At 43.3% G+C, this 27,657-nt stretch overlaps 1 protein-coding gene across 4 annotated transcripts in view; it reads right to left on the bottom strand.

The window, feature by feature from the left end:
* Positions 1 to 23,889, bottom strand: part of Lin9 (lin-9 DREAM MuvB core complex component) — a 52,443-nt gene extending 28,554 nt beyond the window's left edge. The window contains exons 1-7 of one of the 4 annotated variants that reach the window (XM_037211186.1): positions 23,643 to 23,706; positions 22,928 to 23,066; positions 16,375 to 16,407; positions 13,295 to 13,389; positions 12,303 to 12,407; positions 3,979 to 4,112; positions 2,116 to 2,241 (exon numbers count right to left, since the gene is read on the bottom strand). In XM_037211186.1, coding sequence (XP_037067081.1) covers positions 2,116 to 2,241; positions 3,979 to 4,112; positions 12,303 to 12,407; positions 13,295 to 13,297 — 368 coding nt within the window. In that variant the 5' untranslated portion in view covers positions 13,298 to 13,389; positions 16,375 to 16,407; positions 22,928 to 23,066; positions 23,643 to 23,706. Of the gene's footprint in view, positions 1 to 2,115; positions 2,242 to 3,978; positions 4,113 to 12,302; positions 12,408 to 13,294; positions 13,390 to 16,374; positions 16,408 to 22,927; positions 23,067 to 23,642 lie in introns of all 4 variants that reach the window. The other 3 variants (XM_028865443.1, XM_037211187.1, XM_028865445.2) reach the window with 3 other exon arrangements.
* Positions 23,890 to 27,657: the final 3,768 nt, after the last annotated feature.

Here is a 27,657-nt window from a genome sequence, read left to right on the forward strand (position 1 = left end):
GAAGAGGAGGAAGAGCCAGATGGGGAAGAACAAGGTGAGAAAGAATGAGATGGGAGAGGAGCTGATATGGGAAAGAACTAGATGGATGAGAACCTAGATGGGGCAGAGCTAGGATGAGAGAATTAAGATAAAATTTAGAGGGGACAGCAGAATGTAGAGAGAAATCAGGCAAGAAAGGAGCTAGGCATGAGAGCAGAACTGAAGCTGTGCAGACAGAATTTTATCCCAGAGGAATAAAAGTAGACAGACAAAAGAACATGGTGTACTTAGATTCTTTTCCCAAAAATAATTCTCACTGTTCGTAGCCTCTCTTCTGAGTCCCTGGGAAGAAGAATTAAGGCTGGTCCTTAAAAATTTTCGAGATTTCACCATCTGGGTCCCCATGACTGAAGTCAGGTTGTCAGGATTGACAGCAAGTCCCGTACCTGCTGAGCCATCTTCCTGGTTTATACCAATTGATTTTTTTCCTTAAGAGTGTAAGTGTGAGTGTGAGTGTGAGTGTGAGTGTGTGTGTGTGTGTGTGTATACATATGTAGAAACACATATATGCATGCATTTATTATAGTGTGTGTCCAAGGAATCTAGAAGAGAAGGTATCATGTCTTCTGGAACTGGAGTTACAGACCGTTATAAGTCACCATTTAGTGCTGAGAACCAAATCTGGGTCTTGTGTAAATGCTCTTCACACTGAATCAATCTCTCCAGACCCTCAGTTGAGTTTTGAAATTAGGGTATTTCTGAAAGTTTTCTGTATTACTAATTCGTACTATAATTTGACTTCCTTAAGGAAAAAAAAAAAAACCTTACAAACTTTTATGTACAACAACTTCATGTTATCATATACATGTATGAAATTCTCAAAGAATAAAAAAAATATATGAGATGAGATGGCTCAGCAAATAAAGGAGTTTGCCATCAAGTCTGACCACTTGAGTTTCATCCCCAGGGCCTACATGGTAGAAGGAGATAACTGAAACCAACTCCCACATATTATCCCAACCTTCACAAATGTACCATAGCACCCTTTGTGTGTGGGTACACACACACACAAAGTTAATACATGTGAAAAATATGCATAAGACCTTATAGCTTCCTTAAATATTTTCCAGGACAAGTAAACAGTATTTTGGGGGTGGACTGGGAACACAGCTCGATTAGTACAGAGCCTGACCAGCATGTACAAATTCTTGAATTAACAAAACTGGGCATAATATTTCACACCTCTAATCCCAACACTTGGAAGGCAGAGGCAGGAGGATGAGAAGTCTAAGGTCATCTTTGCTTATACACACCAGTTTGAGTCTGAGGCCAGGGTGGGATACAGAAAGATATCTTTCTGCAGAAAGATGGATGGATGGATGAATAGATGGAAAGATGGATGGCTGGATGGATAGATAAAATTGGTAGAGGGAACAGACACAAAGGAAAGAGGTAATTTAATACAGTAACATTGGGGCTAGAGAGAAAAAATAAAAATACACATTAAAATAAGAAATCTTGAGGCTGGAAAGATGGCTCAGTGGTTAAGAGCACTGGCTGCTCTTCCAGAGGTCCTGAGTTCAATTCCCAGCAATGACATGGTGGCTCACAACCATCTGTAATGAGATCTGGTGCCCTCTTCTGGTGTGCAGGCACGCATGCAGGCAGAACAGTGTATACATAATAAATCTTCAAAAGAAAAAAAAAAAAAGAAACCTTTATAACAGTAATATGCTAAAAATCTGTGATCGGAAAAAATGAAATTGTGTATTTTATTCTAAGTGTACAAAGCTTACACACGTTACAGTTCATTAATATGATATATTTAACATATAGTCAATTATTCTGAAAAGTTATGTTTTGGTACTAGTCATTTGAAGCTTTAAAGAGTTAAGGTACTGCATGTGGTTGAGTATGTTTTCAATCCCAGCACTTGGGAGGCAACGGCAGGTGGATCTTTGTATGTTCAAAGGCTAGTCTAGTCTGTATAGTGAGTTTCAGGCAAGTCAGGGATACATAGTGAGAACTGTCTCAAAAAGAGAAAAAAAAAGAAGAAAGAAGAAAAAGAAAAAAGAGTCAAAGTAGTAATAATACTATCAACTATTTATTAACTTTAAACAGAAAAGTTATTTTTACCTCCGTGGTTTTCCCATTAGTCGCCTGATTTTTCCCCATTCTACTCTTGTTAATTTTCTTGTTTTCAAATTAGGAAAAGATTCCTTTAGGCATACACAGAAGTCATTATCTCCTTCAAAAAGTGGCCTATAAAACAGAACGATTTTATTCATTGGTTAATACTTAATGTGCTACTTTCTCATCAAATCTAAAATACATCTTTCAAAGTTGGGTACAGTGGTCCACGCCTGTAATTCCGCACTTGGGCAGAGGAGGCAGGAGAATCAGAAGCGCAAGGCCAGCCTCAGCCAGATCACTATTTGTGGCTACAGAGTGACAAATCGAGTCTGAGAGAAACCCGGATTACACGACACCCTGCCTCCGAAACCAAATACACAGTCTCGTGTTTTACATCACACCAGTCACAATGTGCCAAACTTCTGCTTCTAAGTCGTGCGGGTGGAATTCCAAGGGCTGAAAAGGGTACGTAGATAAAATATCTAAAATGTTAAGTCACCCAGGAAAGCAGTCTAGATAGGAGACTCCAGACGACCATGTAAAGCTCAGATCTCCATCTGGGACTATCCTCTGGCTCTGGCATTACATCCGATAAAGACAAACAATATTAGCTACAAAGTATCTTTGCCCCCAAAGGAAAAGCCATCACCTAGGAGTCCTCTCCTCCTTGGGATTAACCAAGTCTTAGAACACTGGAGCACTCTAGGGGGTTGAGGTGGTTTTGGTGACTCCCAAAATAATCACACCAAGACACCATGAAATTCTAAAACTATCAAAAAATTCTACTCATGAGTTTGAGAAATGAAAGGTCCAGTTTTAACAATAACACATAAATGTGAATATCCATGAACTTCACAAGCTTCTGAGCAACCACTGGTTTTGGAGGATAGAAGGGAAGTAAGGATCAATAGCCAACCAAGCAACCGCCAATACCAGGCACAGGAAAGAGATTAGAATCAGAGATGCTCTTCAATAAGCCTATTGTGTAGTAACTGGATTTCAGCCGATCTCCAGGTGCTATTCAAAATTCCTGTATAAAGTGTCTAAATACTAGCTGTAAATGAAAAGATGACTCTCCTACAAATGATATGTCTATGTCTCCAGATTTTTAAAACAAATATTATTTGCTGCAAGTAGTGGTGCTTTGATTTAGGGTATCTTCATTCTATAGTAATTGCTAGTTATAATATAGAAATTATGCTTTTATTTAAAACTCACAAAATATATAACTTCTTACAGGGGCAGGAAAAGGAGAGAAAAACTGTAATAAAAGTAGAAATTAATTAAACTGGAATAAGGAATAGAGAAATGGACTCTACATTGGGTATGGTGGCATACATCTGTGTCAGCTACTTGGGAGACTGAGGAAGAGGATGATGGGAGGTGGGCAGATCTCCAGCCTGCTCTCCCAGGCCAGCCAGAGCTTTAAAAAAAAAACAAAAAAGACTTGAACCTGAGAGTTCAAGACAAGCCTGAACAACCCAAGACCTTGTCCTTATCCCTAAAATAACAAAAGATTTAAAGGAAGGAAATAGGGGTAGTGGGGTGCTGTGGCTAGAGGCTGGCTCAGCAGTTCAGAGCGTGTACTGCTCTTGCAGAGGGCCTAGGTTCAGTTCCCACACATGGCTGCTCACAACTGCCTATTACTCCAGTTCTAGGGGATCCTACATCCTCTGACTTCTGTGGGCACCTATACACATATGAAGTACATAAAGTCATGCAGGCACGCATACATATACATAGTAAATAAAAATATTTTTTTTTTAAAAAAAGAGCAAAGTAGACTTGCAGAAGAGGTGACAGCTTATAACTGGGAAGTTAATTTTCAGTTCAAGCAACATTTATGATATGAGCAATGATACATACTTGTCTATATTTGAATAGAACCACTCATATATGCACCATTTGTGTGCTTTGGGAAGCTTGAGTAGGTTCCGTAATCGAAAACCAATCTTCTGTGATGCTTTCTTATCTGGTGTTGACATTGTTGCTGTAAATTTCTACATTAAAAAAAAAAAGATTGAATTATAGCTTCATTAAATAAAAATGAACATTTGCAATACTGAATGCATTTATAAAAAGACAGAGCATATTTAAGTACTCAAAAAGATCCAATAATATTCAACATGGAATCTGTTAATAAGCAAACCTCCTGATAGCAAAGTTAAAACCTCAGTCTGGCAACGAGGCTCACCAGGTTAAGAAACTTGCTGCTAAGCCTGGTGACCTGAGCTCATGGGTCAGCACATGGTGGAAGGAAAGAACTGATTCTCACAAGTTGTGTACGTACGTACACACACACACACACACACACACACACACACACACACACTTAAAAAAAAAGTTAAAGCCGCAAGTTTTACATTCTGAGAAGGAAGTGAAATACTTGCCTCCACTGTATTTGAACTATAATATAATTGCAGTTTAGTTATGCAGGAAAAACAGATGCAAGTGAAAGGAAGGAAGGAAGGAAGGAAGGAAGGAAGGAAGGAAGGAAGGAAGGAAGGAAGGAAGGAAGGAAGAGTCAAACACAACACAGCAGAAGTCATAGTAGGAAAGCCAAAAAGGGCCAGAGTTGGGAGACTATTAATATAACTCCATGATGACCAGAACAGCAACGCAAGGGAAGTCATGTGATTGCCTCTGCTGATGGTAAGAAGTCAGAACAATAATCATTAAAAACAAAACAAAGTCAGGTGAGGTGCATGAGTCAAGGCCAGACTTCTCAACATAGTGAGTACCAGGGCAGCCACAGTTACATAGTGATACCCTGCCTACCAGAAATAACAACAATAACAACAACAACAACAAAAAAAAAACCATAAACCACTACAACTCTTTTTCCCCCCAATATTAATATTTTTATTGATTATTTGAGAATTTCACATCCTATACCCCAACAAGCTCATTTCCCATGTCTGTTCTCCATCCCTTTTGAGCCCTGCCCCCAAAGAAAAAGAAGAAAGGGGGAAAAAAGGAAAGAAAACACCAGTTCATTTTGTGTTGTCCACATACTCACTGGAGCATGGTCACACCCCCAGTGGCTAGCCCCTAAGGAAAGCCGAGGCCTCCTGCACCCCAGCTAGAAGGCAGCAATTGTGCAGAGCCACACCTCAGCATCTCTATTGTAATATTTATTTATTTTTGAGACAGGGTTTCTCTGACACCCCGAGCAGTCCTGGAACTCAATCTGTAGACCAGGCTGGCCTTGAACTCACAGAGATGCACCTGCCTTTGCTTCCCGAGTGCAAGGATTAAAAGTCTGTGCCACCACTGATTGGCTCCCTATCACAATTTTTAAGAGTTTTTTTTAATGGCTTCCTTTTTAGGTTGTTAATTTCTTTTTGGGGGTGGGGGGTTGGCTGGAGGCAGGGGTTGTCTCCTGTGTTCTTCTTTCTCCACTGTGTGTGTGCTATCATCGAGGCCACTGGAAGAGTTCCTTCCTTGCCCTTTACAGTCAGTGGGAGCAGGGATCCTGGGCTTCTACATGGTTTCTAGCAACAGCACGGATCAGGAATATCCATGCAGTCTTCAGCATCAGCACATGCCAAGGACCTCTGCTTGGTCTCTGGTGGAGCACAGCCCATGGATGTCAACACAGCCTCCTGCTGAAACACGGGTCATGGACCAGCATGGCCCCTGGGAGAATTATGGACCATGGAGGTCTTTTGAGGAGGTCCAATCCAGTAAATGGACCATTCTTCATCTTAGACATCCTGTAACTGTTCAGAGCCAGACAATTATGCAGCGGGGCAGCTTGTTCAGTGGCCGAGTCCGCCCAAGCTCCAGGCTGCTGCACACCATCCTGTCAACCCTACTGGGTGACAACCTGTTCCTCCGTCAGCCGCAGCCTTCTCTCCTACCCATCACAGCTGTCGAGTCTCCAGTCCTGAGCATGCATCGCTCTGCTCGTCATCGTTCCCGCATCTCCATCACATATTCATTCACCTTAGTGTCAATGGAAGCTGCAGTGCGTCACAAGGTACACCTTTTGTCCAAACAGCTCTCCATGCAAATGTTCATGGCAATGAGTGCAACCAGCCGTTGGTCTGGCTCAAGGGCTCTGGCTTCTGTCACACCGTCAATACTGGCCCTTGCCAAGACTCCTCTCAGGTGTCCTGCTGTTGCCCAGAGTTATGGAGATCTTGTGGCTCTGGTTCTACAGGGCCACCCCCTTCCTGTGCTCCAGAATTCACTGACGGAATAGATATCAGGGTGGACCAACTCAAAACCCTGGATCTGGTCCTTGGTGGTAGCTGAGTTGGTCAGCAGGAGGACCAGCACCCTCCCACCGCCCACCCCCCACAACTCTTAACAGAATAGAGAGAAAGGACAAATGAATGACTAGGGAAACAAAACCACTAAAAGTTAAACCACAGTTAATGTAGTACTGAGGGTAAAATTCACAGGCTTTGTATGTATATGCCAGCACCCATGCTTGTGTGCACGGAGATGGATGTCAGGTTCTTCTTCTGTTGTTCAGGCAGGGTCTCTCACTGAACTCGGAACCATGACTGGCTAGACTGGCTGGTCAGGTACACATTGCCATACCCAGGCTTTTATGTAGGTGCTGAGGATTTGAACTGAGGTCCTCATGCTTTACCCACTGAGCCACCTCCTCACCGTGCCCCCCAATTTGAGTCTTTAAGTATCCTTTATTTGAAAAGAAAAGAACCAGCAAGATGGCTCACTGAGTAAAGGAACCTGTTGCCAAGCCTTACAACCTGAGTTCAATCCCTAGGACCCACATGGTGGAAGGAGGGAACCCATGTGTACAAGCTGTTCTCTGATCAACACACACACATACACATACAAGACACAGAGAAAAACATAAACATAAGGGAATTTAAGTAGCTCTGGCTGTCCTGGAACTCACTATGTAGACAAGACTGGCCTCGAACTCAAGAGGTCCACCTGCGTCTGCAATCTGAGTCCTAGGAATAAAGGCACACACCACTACACACAGCAAATTAATTAGCCAGTAACAATAGCACGCACGCACGCACGCATGCACACACAAACTTTCTTTTTTCTTTTTTTGGTTTTTCAAGACAGGGTTTCTCTGTGTAGCTTTTGGAGCCTGTCCTGGATCTCACTCTGTAGCCCAGGCTGGCCTGGCAGATTCACCTGCCTCTGCCTCTCAAGTGCTGAGATTAAAGGCGTGCACCATCACCACCCAGCAACACACACAAACTTGTAAAAAGAAAAAAGCCCACACTAATAAATTATCTATTTCTATAAAGACATTTAAAGTTCTGTTTTGAATTGTTTCTGAGACAGGATCTTGCTATGTTGTAGATGTAACCAATCGTCTTATTAAAATAAGAAACACAGAGCCAATGTAAAAGAGAAAGCCGAGAGGTCAGAGCTCAGAGATAAAATCTTACCTCCTGCAGTGCTCCTAACTTCCCCGAGAGAGAGAGCTACTTCCTGTTTGTCTGTGTTTAAATAGTCTTTCTGTTCTGCCTTTTCATTGGCTGTAAACCCAACCACATGACTGCCTCATCACTGCCTGTAAGTACCGCCCTCCAGTCTTAAAGGCGTATGTCTCCAATACTGGCTGTATCCCTGAACACACAGAAATCTACCTACTCTTCTAACCACCACGCTCTTGCTATGGCTCTAATAGCTCTGACCCCAGGGCAACTTTATTTATTAACATAAAATTAAAATCACATTTCAGTACAAATAAAATATCACCATACTATGTGGTCCCAGGCGGCCTAGAACTTGTGTATAGAGATCAGGCTGGCCCTGATCTTAAGGCAATCCTTCTGCCTGTGCCTCCCAAGTCCTTGGGTAGCAGGCATGCAATATATAAATTTGTTAATTTTCTTAACTTTTAAAATTATACTTAATCACTTATCATGTGTGGGAAGGGCACATGTGTAGAGATCAGAAGTCCCCTCAGAAGTCCCCTTGAGGGAGCTGGTTCCACTACATCAGTCCTAAGGATTGAACTCAAGGAGTCAAACTTGGCAGCAGGTGTCTTACCTCCTCGGCCATCTCACATGTCAAGTTTTAAGTCTATTTTAAAAGGATGATCAAACAAATCATAGTGTCTTTCTAACTGGATGAGAAAAGTAGAATAGTGAGTTAAGGTGAAAATAGATTTTTTCATTATAAATTCTGTGTGTGTGTGTGTGTGTGTGTGTGTGTGTGTGTGAGAGAGAGAGAGAGAGAGAGAGAGAGAGAGAGAGAGAGAGAAGAGAAAGAGAGAGAGAGTCTCAATGTAACTATGGCTAACCTAAAACTTGCTATGTAGATGAGGCTGGTCTTGAACCCACAGAGATCTATTTGCCTCTCCTCCCCAGGTGTTGAGATTAAAGACATGTGCCACCGCACTACTATAAACTCTTTATTTTAGAAAAATTATGTATCCATAGACTAGTTGCAAAGATAGTAAAGAATGCAAATGCTCTTCATCCAGCTTTCCCTGATGAATTCATCTTAGGTATCCAAGATGTATTTGTCAAAATCAATACAGTACTGGTTCTCAGAGACTTTGGATTTCACTAGTTTTTTCATTAGTATTAGTATTTTTTTTTTTAAAAGAGAGAGGGAGAAAGTAATCTACCTCTAAAGCCCTGGCTGGCCTTGAACCTGTGGCAATCTTCCTACTGTGGCCTCCCTAGTGTTGGGATTACAGGCATATGTAAGCATACTAACCTTAGAAAATTAATTTTTTAATGCAAAAGTAAAAATGTTTTAAAGGCTATTTACTCATTTGTATTGTGCACATGCCTACAGTGTATGTCAGCGTGGGCAAGTGTGCCACAGCATGTTCACTGTGTATGTCAGCGTGGGCACGAGTGCCGCAGCATGTTCATGGAAGCCAGAGGGCCATTCTCAGTAGTCAGGTTCTCTTTCCACTGTGGGATCCAAGGACTGAACTTGGACTATTTACCTGCTGAGCCATCTCACTGGCCTAAGAATAATCATAAAAACTGCTGTTGTGGGACATTAGACCACACTGTGAAAGGTGCCTTCTGGTTGGTTTAATAAAGAGCTAAATGGCCAATACCTAGGCAGGAGAGAATGGGCAGGACTTCCAGGGGAGAGAGGAGAACTGGAGAAGAATATGAGTGCACAAGATGACAGCGAGACATGACAGAGTGGAAGAGAGGTTAAAAAGCCACGTGGCAGAACACAGATGAATAGAAACAGGTTAATTTATGTTTTAAGAGCTAGTTGGGAATAAGTCTAAGCTAAAGGCCAAGCTTTCATGATTAATAATAAGTCTCCATGTCATTATTGGGGAGCTGATGGTCCCACAAAAGAAAGTCCAGACTACGAATGGCTCCAACACAAAAGAAAGTCCAACTACAAACTGCTGTTTCTTTGGGGGGTGGGGATCTTGGGCTGGAGAGGTGGCTCAGAAGTCAAGAGCGCTGGCTGTTCTCCAGAGGTCCTGAGTGCAATTCCCACAACCACATGGTGGCTCACAACCATCTATAGTGGGATCTGATGCCCTTTTCTACCATGAAAGCATCCATGCAGATAGAATGCTCATATACATAAAATAAATCTAAAAAAACAAATCTCTTTGAGTGTGAGAAAAATATATTCAGACTGTTAGTGGAAATATAAATTATTACAAATCTTACCTACAGATTATATAGCATGTTCCAATTTCTCCTCCCCACCCTCCACAGGGTTTCTCGGTGTAACAGTCCAGGCTGGCCTGGAACTCGCATTGTAGACCAGGCTGGTCTTGAACTCAGAGATCTGCCTGCCTCTGCCTCCCAAGTGCTAGGATTAAAAGCATGTGCCACCACTGCCCAGCTGCATGTTCTAAATTTTATATGTAAATACTTACGTTGTATCAATTATACCTCTAAGGGTTTATTACAAAATCAGGAGCAATAAAAATGTTCTAAATTTGTGGTGATGAACATGTAACTACAAAATATTACAAACCAATGAAGTATATAATTTTGTTGTCATAATGCTGGGGATCCAACCCTGGGCCTTGAGAAGACTATGCAAGAGCCCCACCACTGAGCTGTGCCCCCAGCCTTTTAAAATGTACACGCTAATTAGATAAATTGCATAGTAAGCAGATGATGTCTCAATAAAGCTGCTTTTTCAAGAAAGCAAGACACTGGAGACAGGCTGCCTACCATTTAAGTGTTAGCCGTACTTACTAGCTCTGTGACTTTGAGCAAGATAATTTAACTTCTCCATATCTGTTCCTTCATCTGTAAAGTGGGGAGTAATATAACTGTATCTATTTCATGAAGGTTAAAAATTACATCAAAGTCATATACATGAAACGCTTAGGACAGCACCTGATACATAGTAAATACTCAATAAATGTTGGATCTTAATACTTTTTCAGCTGTGGACTGTGTTCTTTAAGTAAACACATAGACAAACTAAGCTTGGTGATAGAGCACTTGCCTAGGAATACAAAGCCCTGCTGGGTTCAGTCCTCAGCACCAGAAAAACACAAAAGGCACCCCCCGACCCCCCGCCCCAAACAACAACAAAACCAGACAGACAAGATGAAGATTTAGAGGCAATGACTAGAAAGGGAAAGAGATAAGCTATATCACATAAATGACAATGATACACTAAGGCTGTTAGCACTAAGGAAGAAAACTTGGGCATAAAAACTTTTTACATATTTAAGGATGTCACATCTTTTATTTGTCCAGTGTTCTTGGTTCTAATTGCTCAGAAGTGGAAAAGATGTAAATCAGTCCTAGAAGATGTGCCTGGAAAGCAGGCATGGTTAGAGCTGGGTCAGGACAGCTCCGTCATAAAGACCAAACTTTCTGTTAATATTTGTGACTCATCCAGACCATTACAGTAACACAGCTTTGACAAAGCCTAACAACTGATATTTAGCTATTTTTTTACACAAACTATTTTTATTTTATGTGCATTGGTGTTTTGCCTGTATGTATGTCTGTGTGAAGACTCAGATCTTGGAGTTACAGATAGGTATGAGCTGCCATGTGGGTGCTAGGAATTGAAATCGGTCCTCTGGAAGAACAGTCAGTGCTCTTAACCACTGAGCCCCCTTAACTTTTTTTTTTTTAATCCAATTGACATGTGTCTAACACCTACCAAACCAACACATTGCATTTTACTTTCAATGAAATCATGTTTTATTTGCTTATCAGGTACTTATGTACATTTGTCCTTAAGTTTTAAAAGTTCAAGATGCATTTTGTTCATTCTATAAAACAGATATTTTATCATTATAATCATCATAACGAAGTTGGTCATAGTGGTACACTCCTGTAATCCCAGTACTTGGGAGTCTGAAGCAAAAAAGACTGAGTGAGGCTGAGGCCAGCCTAGGCTAAATGCTGAGTTCTAAGCATTGTACTGAAATCTTGTTTTATAACACTTTAGGGAAAATAATGAAAGAATAACAGGAGTTATATCAGAAGTTATAAAGCTGGTCTGGGAAAAACCACATTACTATTAAAGGTCACATTTTCTTAGCTAAGTCTCATTCCTTTATTACATGCCCATCGTGACTTTAGATTTTTTGGATTACATGTGTTTACTTTTTGAGAGAGAGAGAGTGCGCTGCGCCATTGTGCACATGGAGGTCAGAGGACAACCTGCAGGTGTCGGCTCTCTTCTTCTGCTATGCTGAGCTCCAGTGACAGAACTCAGGTTCTCGGGCTTGGTGGCAAGAGTCTTTACCCTGAGCATCTCACCAGCCAGAACTTTTTAAGAGTCAAAAATAAAACAGGATAAATAAAACAAAATAAAATAACTCAGTGGAAGAGTATTTGCCTAGCATATGAGACACCCTAGGTTTGATCCACAGCACCCCTCCCCAAAAATAATAAATAAAAAATACAAAAAGGAAATCCTATTTCATACATTGTTTCCTCTCCTGGAAAGTCTTCAACATATCTCTCTTAATAAAGTTGGACATTTCCCTCTCATTTATTTTGGTACAAAACTCAAAACTGAATGCCTATTACTGACTCTATTTTACTTACTGTCCACTGTCTTCATGTTTATAGAATCACAACTGGCTTCCCATCCAGTTTAAGTAAATCAATAAAACACTGACTCTCCTAGGTTAGTAAAAATAATTGCTGAGCAGCAATACTGACTTAAAGAATGCTATTCAAAATGTAACAGATAAATACGAACTTTAATCACACTGTACAATTATTCACATCCTTCCCATGAAACAAATATCAACACACACATACCTGTGGAATCATTGCGACTCTCTGGTTTCTTTTAGGTGACTTTGTATTTATTTGTCTGTCATCCTCATCAGAAAAGAGTCGACTTCTTTTTGAATTTCTGAAAGGCTATGATAAAATTTTAGTTTAATGAATGCTTCTTGTTTTTGTTCCAAATGCAAATTAGATCTGGAAAACACAGCTAACTCTATAGATTATCAGCAGTATAGGACTATAAATGAGTAGCACAAAGCATACAAAGCTAAAATAAACATCTTAAATTAGCAAAGTACTTAAATATATATTTCTACAATAATGATAAACCTAAAACTAGAACCCACATCTCTGTAGCACACTGGCAACCTTGCATGGTGAAGACAGGAAAGTATGTTCTGGAATTCCAACTCAAATTATGTTGGTTAATATTAAGTTGCTACTACATGTCTGCTGCAGAGGGTTAGACAAGGGCATTAAACCACGTGAGGAGCACATGCCTAAATGGTTTTGGTATCATACTAGATCTGATGTCAAAAGTTTGTCAGATTTCTAACTGTAAATAAAAATCCATAATACATATGAGATAACTGATAACTATCTTTAGAACTAAAAACCCCTAAGTAGCAAAAGTATATAATACTATCCCAGCATTCAGGAGCCAGGGGCAGAGGCAGGCAGTTCTCTGTGAGTCAGAGGCCAATCTGGTCTACATAGTGAGTACTGGGTCAGTCAGGGCCTCATAGTCAGACTGTCTGTAAAAAAAATATAATAATAATGATAATAAATAAAATGTGTGTGTGCATGCGTGTGTGCTACAAATGCTTAACGGTGGCCAGATAATCTGGTTACAGATAATTTATCTAAATCAAATCGGATACTGCTCAATGACAGGTTAAAATGAAAATACCTATAGTTGGGGGGGAGGACTTGCAAAAATATTTTTGTACAATGTGAACTTATACACCACAACCATACAATTCAGTGAGAATTCCTCTAGCTTACAGGAAAGCTCTCCTTACCATTTCTACAGCAGGGCCCGCATTCCTGCCTTTCCAAACAGGCGTTTTCTGTAAAGAACTGTACTTTTCATTCCATGTGTTAGATAAACTTCCCTCTGTAATGAATAATTAATACTAATAAAAATTTAAGGTTAGTTCAAAGGACTTTCTATCATGAACACTACCCTTTAGTAGTAGTAGTAGTAAATATATGGGGGGCTGGAGAGATGGAGCACTGGCTGCTCTTCTAGAAGACCCGGGTTCAATTCCCAGCACCCACATGGCAGCTCACAACTGTGTGTAACTCCAGTTCCAGGGGATCTGACACCCTCACACAGACCTCCAAGTAAGCAAAATAACAATGCACATAAAATAAAAGAAAATAATTAACTACATGAAGTATATATTAATGTGAAAAAGTTACAATGTGACTGTAATAATCTTGGTTTACTAGAAACAAAAGAAACATCTCAGGCCAGAGAGACGCTTAGGTGAAAGGCACTTGCAGAGAGCTACCTGACGACCTGAGTCTGAGTTCGATCCCTAGAACCCACAGTGGAAGGAGACAACTGACTCCTGAAAGTTGTCCTCTGACCTCCATTAAACACTCTGGAGCACACATCCACACTCACAAACACACTGACACATACATTTTTTAAAAAATCCTATTATTTGATGTGCATGGTGTTTTGCCTGCCTGTATTTCTGTGCACCACAAGAATGCCTAGCGCCTGCAGAGGCCAAAGGCAGCCGTCAGATCCTTCAGACCTGGAATTACAGTCGACTGCTGAGCTCTCATGTAGGTGCTAGGAGCTAAGCTGGGGTCCTCTGGAAGAACAGCCAGTTCTCCTGATCACTGAGCCATCTCTCCAGCCATATACAATTACATTTTTTTAAAAAAAATTAAAAAACAATACCAAAAACCTCACCTGTGTTTTCTGTCTATTCTTTTAACAATATGATAAAACAATGCATCTTAAAAGTATTACATTTCTATATGAAACATACAGGATTTGGTTTTAGCTTTGTTTTTAATAATTCTTTTACTCTGTTAAGAATAATTTCTTATTTTTTTTTTTATAAGAAACTTCATTTGGTGACAAAAGATGATCAGTTGGGGCTTTGTCTCCTCCATTGCTTGACAATTTCATTTAGATCTGTCCCTCCAGTCCCTTACTCCTCTATACCTAAACCTATGATTCTATGGATTGTAGCTTATCATTGACTTAATAGCTAACATTCACATATAAGCAAATGCACATCATTTTCTCTCTGGGTCTGAGATGCCTTACTCAGGATTATTTTTTTCTAGTTCTATACATGTGCCTGCAGATTTCATGATTTTATTTTTCAACAGCTAAGTAATTAAAATTCTAAGTAAAATTCTAACCAAAAGTAGGATAATGGAAAATAAAGAATAAAAACCTTCTAATTCTGTTTGTTTTGTTTGAGACAAGCTCTTACTGTGTTTCCCTGGGTGGCCTGGAATTCACTATGGAGCGAGGTTGTCCTTGAATCTGCAGAGATCCTTTTGCTCTGTGTGTCCCAACACTGAGACTGCAGCATGGGCTACACACCTAGGGGACTTTTCTAAATGATTTTTGCTTCAATATGTGAAACATGACATAGGAAAATTAATCTAGTATGGTATGGTACATTCCTCGGCCCAGAATGACCTCAGTCACAGCAATCCTCCTGCCTTAGCTTCTAAAATAGCTGGGATTACAGGCATGAGCTACTATGCTTGGCTGATCTTAATTCAAAGAAATGTCTTTAGAGTTGTGCAAAAATCAGGAAAAGCCCTATCAATTAAATTATTAGATATATGAAATAAAGAAGAATGAGTTTAACTTTTGTAAAGAATCAGGTTTAGATGCAGACATATGTTTAAATATAGATACAATAAAACTGAGGTTAATATATATAGGATGGTTCTTATTTTCCTATAGTTGCTTACCAGCCTTCTCTAATTTTTTTCCCTAAGAAATATGTTAGTTGGAGCAGGTGTGGTGGTGGTCTGTAATCCTAGCACTAGGAAGCTTGGGGCAGGAGGATTAGTAGTTCAAGACCAGCCTCAGCTACATAAGGATCTTCAGGTCAACCTAGGCTATGAGATCCTGTTTCAAAAGACAAAATTAACTAAGGAGGCCTGCTATTGTGGTACATTCTTATAATCCTAGTACTCGAGAGGCAGACGCAAGATTACCCAAGTTTGAGGCTAATCTGGTCTATATACTGAGCTCTAGGTCGGTCAGGGCTATATATAGTGAGACCCTGTCTCAAAAAAACAAACCCACAAAAATAAATAAAAACAAACCACAAAAATGTAAGTCAGATGGAGGCTGAGGCAGAAGGTCCTTAAGGTCCAGGTTGCCAGCACCACCTCCTCCTCCCTTTGCAGAAAACCTCATTCTTTTAGTTCAGAGAACATGCAACACCCTTAAAAGAAAGGGAGGAAGGAAAGGGGGGGAGGGGGAATCAACATTCATGTAAGCTCAGCACAGTTTTCTTGAATGTTTTTACAGTAGTGATACCAAAGAGCTCAGACAAGCACCCTACAGCTGAGCTTCACCCAGCTCTAATTAAGAGATTCTTTAAGCAAGTCACTTTAAAAAGTAAGAAGAGGCAGGTGGATCTCTGTGAGTTCTAGGCCAGCCTGGTCTACATAGTGAGTGCCAAGGCATCTAAAAACAAAAACAAACAAAAAAAACCACACACACAAATGATATTCTTTAAGCAATAATTTTAGGAAATTAAAATTTTAGGAAATTTTTCTTTGCTTTCTTTTTTTTCTTTTTTTTCCCCCCCCAAGACAGCCTTTCCTGGAACTCACTTGGTAGCCCAGGCTGGCCTCGAACTCACAGAGATCCGCCTGGCTCTGCCTCCTGAGTGCTGAGATTAAAGGCTTGCACCACCACTGCCCGGGTAGAAAATTTTTCTTAATTACTAGCAAATAAAGATAAATTTTCTAAAAGCAAATGAATTTAAAATTATCACCGAAAAGTTAATACTTAAGTGTATGCAATGAGTCACATATAACAGAAGGAAAAGAAAAATATATCCAAATTGTTATACATATCTAGAAAAAGCATAGTTCTTACCTTTTAAACTGACAAGGGCTTTTGCTGAAGAGCCTGAAATTAAAAATAAAACAAATCAGCTGGGCATGGTGATGTATCCTTCAAAGGTAGAACTCTGTGAATTTCAGGCCACCCTGGTCTATATGGTGAGTTCCAGGCCAGCCAAGGCTACACAGTGAGACCTTGTCTCAACAATAAAACAAGCAAACTAAACTAAATTAATAAATATTTCATAATCAAAGTTGAAGAACTTGGTTTAGGTATAAGAGTGTTCCACTTGGTCTGAGCAATCTTGAGCTCGACATGATGGCTGGATATGCAAAGCCAGCAGCCGAGCCGGCCTGGGGGTGAGTTCAGGTCTGAAATCCCAGCCCATGAGGGCAGAGGACAGCCTGGCCCTGTCTGGGAAAGGAAAGGAGTAAGGAGTCTGGCACTCCAGCTAAGAGCTTCAGAGACTCGGCCAGCCTGCGGAAACTGTGTCAATGACTGGAAGTCATTCTATGAGAGAAAAATGTAGAAAAAGAAGAAAAAAGGGGTTGGGGATTTAGCTCAGTGGTAGAGCGCTTGCCTAGCAAGCACAAGGCCCTGGGTTCAGTCCCCAGCTCTGGGGAAAAAAGAAAGGAAGGAAGGGAAAGGAAGGAAGGAAGGGAAAGGAAGAAAGGGAAAGGAAGAAAGGAAGAAGGAAGGAAGGAAGAAAGAAAGGAAGGAAGAAATGAGTAGGAGCAGGCGTAGTTTTGCATCCTCATTCAAAAGTGCTCTAGCACTAGAGGAAAGGAGAAAGAACACTCACATTATCAGAACAAAAATCAGAAGAGGTAATAGAACAGAGAAAACGGAAAATAAACATGATCCAGAGACTGTCATAGCCAAAAACGAGTCCCTTGAAAGTCTAGAATGCAGGTATATACAATACTTAAAAGTCTATACAGGACAATGGAATTCTGAACACCCAAGGGGGACTAGCATAAATGTGAGGGAGTCACTAGATGAAATTATAATAGAATAACTAGGGAGCTCCTCCTACACGCAGAATCTATTATTAAGAAAACTCTTTAGGAGATCACAGAGCTACAGCTTCTGTGACAGTGAAGGCAGGTTCTATGAGTGGTAGAAGTAGTAGATTCAATAGGGAGAAGAGTTTTGAGGTTTTATATTCAAAGGCCATTAATCATGGGTAAGGGAGTAGAGGGAGAAAGCCATAAAACTTTGCTAGAAGTGCTGGGGACACAGCTGGGGAGAGTACTTGCCTACTACGTTCAATCCCTAGTAACACAAATAAACAAATACAAATTTTACTAGCAAGCTTCAAATGAAATACACCCAAGAAACAGTAAGGTGGACAGACATCAAGGAAAATACAGTCCATGCCAGGAAAACATGGGTATATAGATAGATAGATAGATAGATAGATAGATAGATAGATAGATAGATAGATAGATATAGATAGATAGATAGATATAGATATAGATATAGATAGTACGTGCTGAGCGGTAGCTCCTGCTCAGGCAGTAGACACCACAGCAAGGAACTAAGTCAAAGTCCCCGCCTTCTGGAAGTTAGGGGACAAACAAGTACAGCCAGGAGACAATGAGCTACAGACAAAGGGAAGCAGATGACAGGAGGAGGAGCGTGGGAGGACAAACTCTGTATGAACTAGCTCCTCTGAAAGGGTTTGAACAGGTCCTGAGAAGGAGGTCTAAGTCACACGGGCACCCATTTCTGTCCCCAAAAGTGGGAACCCTACCTTGAGGATTCTGACTTCCTCTACACTGTTCTAAGAGGCGGTATGATAGCAACAGCAGATGGCTGTGCAGCTAAGAGTCTGTCTGTGCTGCTCTTGCACAGGAACCGAGTTCAGTTTCCGCACCTGGGTTGGGCAGCTCATAGTCATCTGTGACTCCAGCTCCAGGGGATCTGAAGCCTCCGGCTTCTGTGAGCACCTACATTCACATGCACATACTCCCCCAACCCACGCTTAAAAATAAATCTTTTGCCGGGCATGGTGGTGCGCGCCTTCAATCCCAGCACTCAGGAGGCAGAGGCAGGAGGATCTCTGTGAATTCGAGGCCAGCCTGATCTACAGACTGAGTTCCAGGACAGCCAGGGCTACACAGAGAATCCCTGTTTCAGAAAACAAATGAACGAGCGAACGATAGATAGATAAGTAAAAATAATCTTTTAAGCAGAGAGCCTAAGTCTAGAACATTGAGTCTGACTACTGTGTAGATCTTAACTCTGCTATTCCCATGCTATATTATTTTCCAAAAGGTTCTCAGCTCACTGTGCTGTTGTTTCTTCAGAGAGAAAATAAGTAAATATAAGCAAAAGTGCTTAGGACAATGTATACAACATATGGGCTCACATTACATTAACTGACCAAATTACTCATCAGTTTAAAAACATGAATTTTACAGGTGAATGTGGTTGTTAGAATCCTGCTCTAACCAGTTCCATTTATTCAACGTTCAACCAGTATTTACTGAATGCTTGCCATAGGCAGTTTGAGAGCTGAGGCCACCACCGAAAGCCTCCACTCGCACGAGTCTGAATTCTGGTAGAGAGAGACACACAACAAGTAACTACATAGAACAAAAATTATACTTCAGGACAGTTACTATAAAGAATTGAAACAGGAGTTAGGGAAAGCTTCCAGGGAGACAACATCTGAAAAGAACTAGCCATAAAATCAGGAAGAACCCCCACACCACCCCAAAAAGCAGGTCACAACATGGGAGGCCAAGCAGAAGAAACCTAGCCCCCCCCCCAAAAAAAAAGGCCCAGAGAAATGAGTTTAGATTGAGTATCTGATGAAGAAAATGGCCACTGTGCTGGGGGAGGGGAGTTGAATAGAAAGAGGAAAGCAGGGGTTTGCTTAGGGGGGGGTGCAGGTGTATTCCTAGTTATTCTCAATTACTGTGACAGCAATATCTGACTAAACGACTTCAAGTTGGGAAGGTTGATTTTGCTCAAGGTTCCGGAAGGTTCGTTCACTTCATCATAGTACAGAGGGTATGGAAAAGCAGAGGACTGATGTGATGGCCAGGAAGAAAAGGGAAGACAGGAAGATGCCAGGGTAACACATAACTACCAAAGGCAGACCCCCACACACACCTACTTTCTCCAACTAGGCCCCACCTCCTACCTTTCCCCACCTACAATAATGCTATCATATGACTCCACCAAGAGATGAGTCCATTTATTAGGTCAGAGCCTCATGATCTAATTGGTTTTGAAGGTATGCGCACAGACACACAGGTGTGCTTTACTGAGCTCCTAGGTATTTCTCAATCCAATCAAGCTATCAAAATTAACCATCACAGCAGGCATGAGGGAAAAGCATTAAGTGGTTCTGCTCGGTGGGCTGCTGACCAAATAATAATCACACCAACAAATGTGTGACTACAAGTGAGCGAGCCTGAGAAGTTACACAGTGGTATGGAAACACTTCAAGAAGACATACTTGCCACAGACGACAAAAAATAACCACAAAATCTTAAATTGGGGGCTGCAGAGGTGATGGCTCAGCAGTTAAGAGTAATTTCTGCTCTTCAGAAGACTGGAGTTTGGTTCCTAGCAACCACGTTGGGCGGCCCACAAATGCTTATAAACTCCAACTCTAGGGGCATCCAATGCCTCTGGTTTCTACACGCATCCCATACACGTGCACATACCCTCATGCAGACACACATATACACATAATAAAAAATAACAAAAATAAATATATGTTTAAAATCTCAACAAGGCATTCTAAAGAGTAAGCAGAAATTAACTGGGAGTGGAGGGAGGGGAGCAGCCTGGAGAAGGGCACATGCAAAGACCCAGGGAAAAGGGAGCTTGGTGGCACAGGGATGAAAACAGCCCAACTAACTCAGAGATAGAATAAGAGGCACAAAATACACGGGGAAGTGGAAGCAGCCAGGAAACATGGGGTCTTAGAGCTGGCCACTAAAAAGTTTTAAACAACAGGATGGCTAGGAATGATGGCACACACCTGCAATCCTAGCAATCAGGACACAGAAGTAGGACTGCTCCAAGTTCAAGATCAGCATGGTCTACAAACTGAATCAGGCCAGCCTGGATAATATATACAGAGACTCTGCCTCAGGATTAAAATGCAAGATAATAGGAGAAAGAGGCTTCTGCTCTGAAAGGATCCCTCTGACCTCCATATATGGGGAGGGAGTGGGTTACTGAAATGGTGACAGCCTGGGCTAGGCGATGGCAAAAAGTAACAATTGAGACACATACAGGAGGTAAAAGCTCCAAGACTTGGTAAATGCTTAAATATGGGAAGTGAGAAGAAAAGTGAAAAGATAACTAGGTTTCTGCTCAGTCACAGGAACGAATACACAATGTAACCATGAGTAACCATCCTCTAAGACAGGAGCTACCGGAAGCACCTATGTGCTAGGGTGGAATTCTGAGATACATTTTGAATCTCTTTAAGTCTCATGATCCCTCTGCAACATCTAAGAGGAGATGTGAAATAGCAAGAGTTCAAGAACAGAAGCTTCGAGCAAGGATTGTGCCCACATGTAAAAATCATGTACTTACATCAACTGAAAGAAAGATCAAATGAGCAGAAAGCAAAAACAAATACACACACACACACACACACACACACACATATATATGAGAGGGAGAGAAGGAGAGGGAAAGAGAGGGAGGGAGGAAGGGAGGGAGAGAAGGAGCGCTAGAGGTTTTTTTTTTTAAACACCTGGTCACAGTAAGTACTCAGAAAATGATAGTTTTTATTATTGATGCTATGATGTTACTGGGGCTATTAACTAATGTACTATATAGCTCTCTTAACTAAATTGGATTTAAAAAAAAATAACTTTGTGTTTTTCATAGCAAACTGAAATTACTTTCACTTTCCAAGATCATGCTCTATTTTAGTTAATAATATTATTCCTCATTCAGTTCCATTTTAGCCAAGTCTTTAAGTCTGTTTGTGTCATTGTATAACAAATCAAATATGCAATTCCTGCTTTTGACAAAGCTGTAGCTTAGCTAAAGAAGACACATGCGCACACACCTCCCCCAACGAAGTACCAGAGACATTATATGGTACTATAAACGATTAGGTTATACATAGTCTAGTCTAACTGTGTAGCTGATATCTGAACCTCGATATAAGCCTCAAGTGTGCACAAAGAACAACAATAGGAAAAACTTTTCTCCTGAAGGTATGCGCACAGACACACCTAGAGTGTGCTTTACTAGTCTCCAAGGTATTTCTCAATCCAGTCAAGCTATCAAAATTAACCATCGCAGCAGGCCTGAGACAAAAACCTAAGTGGCTCTGCTCCGGTGGGCTGCTGACCAAATAATCACACCAACAAATGTGTGACTGCAAGTGAGACAGCCCCTGAGAAGGTACACAGTGGTATGGAATCACACTTGTCACTGAAGATGAAAAACCTGACAATACAGCCCAGGCTGGCCCCCAACTTGGAGCTATCCTTTTGTCTCAGCACACATGTGTGAGAGTAACACACATGTCACTGTGCCCAGCTTAGAAACATTTCTTCAGATGGAAGGTGACATTCTGCTTATTAGGCTTATCTTGATTTGCAAGCATCCTAAGTAACAATTAACCATATTCTCCAAACAAGAACAATAAAACTCCTAGATGGTCTATAGATATGGCCTATCAACACAGTAATCACTAGCTATTTGAATATAAGTCAAGATTAAGTAAAAATAAAACCCAGCACCTCTGCCACTCTGGTCACATGTGGAGTGTGCCATAGCTACATGTGACCAGTGGTTACCCTGCTGGACACCAGGAGTGTGAGTATTCCATCACTGAGAAAGTTCTTTTGAGACTTAGCACTGGTCCAAACCAAAGTTAAAACAGAAACACTTTGAATACAAGTCTTCATCAGCTTGGCAACCTCAACTTTTGACAACAGTATACTAAGGAAGGCATGAGCTCAAAGAAAACAGAATTAGGAGTACCTTGGATCCTCCTTTAAAAGTGCATTTGCCTTGTGCACAGATACGCTGAACAGAGATAGAGCTTTTACTTGGCTTTTTGAGATAGGGTTTCTCTGGCCTGACTTCCTGTTGGGGAACTCCAAATGGTTAAAAACAAAATAATCCTATGTTATAAAAATAATACAGTCATTCTAAATACAGACTGCTCAGTTTTGTTTTTGTTTTGCTTTTCTGAGGAGGGTTCTCTGTGTAGCTCTGGCTGTCCTGGAACTAGCTCTCTAAATCAGGCCAGCCTCGAACTCGGAGATCCACCTGCCTCTGCCTCCTGATGCTGGGATCAAAGGTGTGCACCACCCTGCCCGCAAATCTTTTGTCGTATACTCTGACCAAGTGCTACAAATACACACTACATAGAGCGTGTTGATTCGAGACCATTTTGTAAATAAAACATCTGTCTTTTTAATAGTTTGTGCAATATGAAAATTACAAAATTGTTCCCCTTGACCTTAGGTTGCAGAACTGGTGCTTTTTGCTGACTGCACACAGGTGAACATCCTGTTTTCGGGGTGGAGTAAAGAAGGTTAAGTGAGGCAAAGCACAAGAGTGAGGATCATCAGGCAGAGGAACATACATGTATGCCGCGGTGCTCACATCCTCGCGTCAAGACAGCCCACACTCTTAAGACACATCCACTAAGAAGCAAGTCTGGGAACGGAGCGACCTCAAGCCTGGAGCCAAGCTGGATCATCTCCGGAAAGGTCCACGGCCACCTGTAGTCCCAAGGGAAGGGGCCAACCCAGTGTGACACGGAAGGAAACACTTCCAGGATGGACCCGGGGGGTGCGGGGAGCGATCACCAAGTGCCAGCAGAAGCAGGAGCTGTCACAGGATCCGACCAGAGGCCCGGGCACGGAGAGGGGCTGTGTCCGAGGTGCCCAGCCCGAGCCCTCCCGGCCCCCGACCGGCGAGTTACATAACCGGGCGGGCAGTGAGGACGGCGCCCCGCAACCGGGGGGCCCGCTCTTCGCCCACCTCAGCCGGGGACCGCAGTCGCTCCGGGCGAGCAGCCGCCGACTCCGTCGGGACAGGCTGGACTCCCGGGCTTTCGGTTTCCGGCGCTGGCGCTCGCACAACCCCAGAAACAGACACCATAACAAAGGCGGCGACGCGGCGGCAGCAGCAGCAGCGCCCGAGGAGGAAGACCGTGGAGGGGGGTGGGGTGGAGGGGGGGACCGCGGTGGGCTGGCATCCACCACCCCACCTGCCCGGCCACCGGAGCCGGCGGCCGGCGCGACCTCGGGACGGGCCGCCGGCGGGAAGGAGGGCTGCTCCGCGGCGCTACTTACTCTCGTCAGGCAACTGGTCGAGCTCCGCCATCTTGAACGAGCCGCGCCGCTTTTTCAAAGGCTGCCCGCCCCGGTGCATTGTGGGGCGGAGACTGTCTGCGAGGGAGGTTCGAATGAGGAGCTCGCGGCCCGCGGCGCCTGCTCCCGCCAGGCCGCCCCGGCTCCGCCCGAGCCTGCCCCGGAGGGGGGCCCTCCGGGGCGGCTCCTCCACCCGGGACCGGGCTGCGACGAGGGCAGGGGAGGCCGCGCCGAGAGGCCCCGGAGGGCCGAGCGCGGGGGGCGCGGCGCCAGCCCCGATGCGCTCGCCGGCGCTCGCTCCCGGCGCGCGGCCCGCGCTGCGGCTGCGGGAACTGCAGGCTGTTTTTGTTTCCTGGGGGGAGCGGGAGGGAGGCCCGGACGGCGGGCGGGCGGGCGAGCGGACGGGACCCGGGTTTCCTGGTGGCTGTGCACGGAGGGGGCTCTGCCCGAAGTAACGTGTGCACGCGGCTCCCCGGACCGCCGTTTCTCGGGCGCCTCCGTCCCGCCCGCCCGCCGTCCCTACCCCACCCCGCAAGCGCCCAGGCCGCGGCGCCCGCTTCTTCCTTCGCCTGCCGCTCCCGGACCCGCGCGGGGTCCCGGGCGATCCTTGCGGGAACCTCGAGCCGCGAGCGGCCGGGAGGAGACCTTGAGAGGTCACCAAGTTGGTGTAGGCCAAGTGACGGCTAGCCAAGTGTCCTGCATCCTCTCTTGGGTGCCTGTCCACCCCCGGGACCGGGAGCGAGCCGGGAGCCTCACGGTGACTAAGGATGCTTGGGGAAGATCCGAGTGACACTAGCCACATGTAATGAAAGTGGAGAATTCCTCCCATCCTGGGAGACGCCCGGGGCTCAGACGCCACGGTTCCCATCTGTAACACTTTGACAGTATTAAAACCACGGCCGCTTTCCCGACAGTTCCTTTAACGAGCGTGGTCGAGCTCCCGGGGCTGCTCTCCACGACTTTCTGAGGAGGGGTGGGGGTGCTCGGAGAAGGGAGCAGGCAAGCATTTCAAGGAAAACCGGGTGGATGGGTGAATTCCAAGGACTGAAAAGTTACAGGATGGTGCGGTGCTGTGAGGTGAGAACAGATCTAGACAGGCCTGCCCAGGCTCAGTTGGACTTGGCAAGAGCCAGAAAGTGGGGTTTTAGGGAGTAGGGATGGCAGGTTTTCATTTCTGTTCTAGAACAAAAACGTGAGAGGCAGGCTGGAGAAAGACGAGAACCAATGGAGAGGAGAGTTCTGGGTCAGGAAAAGGGCAGCAGGTGTCTGCTCTACTGGCTGTGGAAGTTGAGGGTGGAACTCGGGCTGCTGTGTGTATCCTCCCAGGCAAGCTTACTTCTTGTGCTTCAAATTCTTCGCTGTAAGATGCGGGCAAAAACAACTGTCTTAATGAGTCGAAAGACCTTACAAGGGCTCCTTCACCCAACAGTTAAGCTAGCTGCTACGGCCACCACTTTAGATGGTACCAACTGCCAAATGTAGGGTGGAGGGAGGGGCAGGATGGAATCCGGCTCTCAAGAGGTGAGGGAAAAGAAGACTTGGGAAGAGGAAGCATCATGGGTGACTGAGAGAGGAGGTGGGCAGAAAGTAAAAGACCAGCTTTAACAAAGTAGCCTTGCCTTCTAGGTCGTCTGACCCCACCTGACCTTCTGAATGTCGGTTTCTAACAGGTGGAATAAACCGGTCCTTCTTGGGACATGGGTGTCTTCATCAATTTAAAAATGAGGTCAAGCTTAATCCGTTTATGCTGCTATGACAAAGTGCCTGTGACTTGGTAACTTTTTTTTGTTTTGTTTTTTGTTTTTTTGAGACAGGGCTTCTCTGTGAAGCAGTCCTGGCTGTGACTTGGTAATTTCTAACAACAGAAATTTATTTCACAGCTGGGCAGTGGTGGCCCATGCCTTTAATCCCAGCACTCAGGAGGCAGAGCCAGGCAGATCTCTGAGTTTGAGGCTAGCCAGGTCTACAGAGTGAGATCCAGGACAGGCACCAAAACTACACAGAGAAACCCTGTCTCAGAAACCAAAAAAAAAAAAAAAAAGGAAATTCATTTCTCGTGGTTCTGGATTCTGGAAATTTCAAGGTGGTTGTACTAATATTGGTGAGGGCTGCTTTCTCCTTCCAGGATGCCCACCTTACTGTTACATCTCCAGGAGGGCAGGATGTGTTCTCTTTCTGAAACAGGAGAACAAGTGTACCCCTTCAACACCGAACTCTGTAAGGGTGCAAATCTCATTTTTGGGCCAGAGCTTCTTAATAGTGTTGCATGAGGGATTAGATTTTGATATGAGTTTTGAAGGGGACACCCATCATTCTACCCATAGAACATGAACCATATGATAAATTGCCTTCAATTGTGTATTACAACTTAAATAACATGACTTTATAAGTTGTTTACTTTAAAACACACACACGTTGGGCTTGATTGTGTACTCCTTTAATCCCAACACTCCACTGTGTGTAGCAGTTACCTGAGAGTAAAACCTTCCATTTTAGAGGGAAATGTCTTAAGATGTCTTCAGGGAGGTGAAACAACAGGAGATTCCACAGGGAGATGAAATACTGCAGGAAAGCTCCTTAAGGAAGTTACCAACTCAAAATAGTTCCAGAGCTGAATGTTGGTGGCGCACACCTTTAATCCCAGCACTAGAGAGGCAGAGGTAGATGGATCTCTGAGTTTCAGGCCCGCCTGGTCTGCAGAGTTCCAGGACAGCCAAGGCTACAGAGAGAAACCTTGTCTGGAAAAAACAAAACAAGTTTCAGGAAGTCCCTGAAACTGACTAGCTTCACTAGACCGATCCCTCCCGCAAAGCATCTGAAGAGTAAAGACTTCTGAGAGTCACTTTCAGCTAAGCCCAGCTGCCTTAAAGAAGCAGAGTCAAGTTCAGCAGACACAGAGCCGCCAGAGCAGCCTGGAAGAAGAGAGCCAAGAACTGCATAGAAGGAACAAAGACAGCTGAGCTGCCTGGAAGAGGCTCAGACCAACTGAGCCACTCGGAAAGGATTCTGCAACCTGTTGGGTTGCCTGCAGACAGCAGTGTGCTATATATGGACTTTTCTTTGGGCCACCAGCTCACACAAAAAAAATGACACAGATTAATTATGAAAGCTTGGATTTAGCTTAGGTTTGTCCCGTTAGCTCCTATAACTTGAATTAACCCATATCTTTTCATCTACATTCTTTTACGTGGCTCAGTTACCTTTACTCGGCACTGCCCATCCTGCTTCCTCAACGTCTGGCTGGTGACACCGCTTTTTTCTTCCCAGAGCTCTGTCTGTCCAGAAGTCTTGTCTATACCTCCTGCCTAGCTATTGACCATTTAGCTTTTTATTAAACCAACCACAGTGACACATCTTCACATAGTGTAAAGGAATATTCCACAACAGTGTGCAGTTGTCTTTGAGTCATTTAAGCCCTGTAAGTAACTCCAATGAAACATAGTTGTTCACCAAGTTGGACTTTGGTGGTATCATGCTTTGGTCTGTCATTTATTCCCTATTTAGGGTGAAGAGAGATTTGTTCATGTCTTCCCAGAAGTCTGCCACCAACACTTGGGAGGCAAAGGCAGGCAGATCTTTGTGAGTTTGAGGCCAATCTGGACTATATAGTGAGTTCCAGGCCAGCCATGACTACATAGTGAGACCCTGTCTCAAACAACAACAAAACCAGTAAAGTTTGGATAAGAACACTAAATCGGCCGGGTGGTGGTGGTGCATGCCTTTATAAATCCCATGTGGCGGGGGGTGGGGGGGGTGACACACTAAATTGTTAAAAAACAAAAACACCGAGATAAAGCTGGGGAATTATAGGTGAGTCCCTGGCTTCTATCCCCAGCATTACAAAAAAACAAACATGAACACATACTCACTCACACACACAAGAATATACCATAGAACTGACAGGATGGCTCATCAGGTAAACATGCTTGCTGCCAAAACTAATGACTTGAATCAGTTCCCTAGAACCCACATGGTGGAAAAGAGAACTGACCCCCAC

Source organism: Peromyscus leucopus, chromosome 15 (genome assembly GCF_004664715.2).
Source record: "Peromyscus leucopus breed LL Stock chromosome 15, UCI_PerLeu_2.1, whole genome shotgun sequence".
Taxonomy (NCBI): domain Eukaryota; kingdom Metazoa; phylum Chordata; class Mammalia; order Rodentia; family Cricetidae; genus Peromyscus; species Peromyscus leucopus.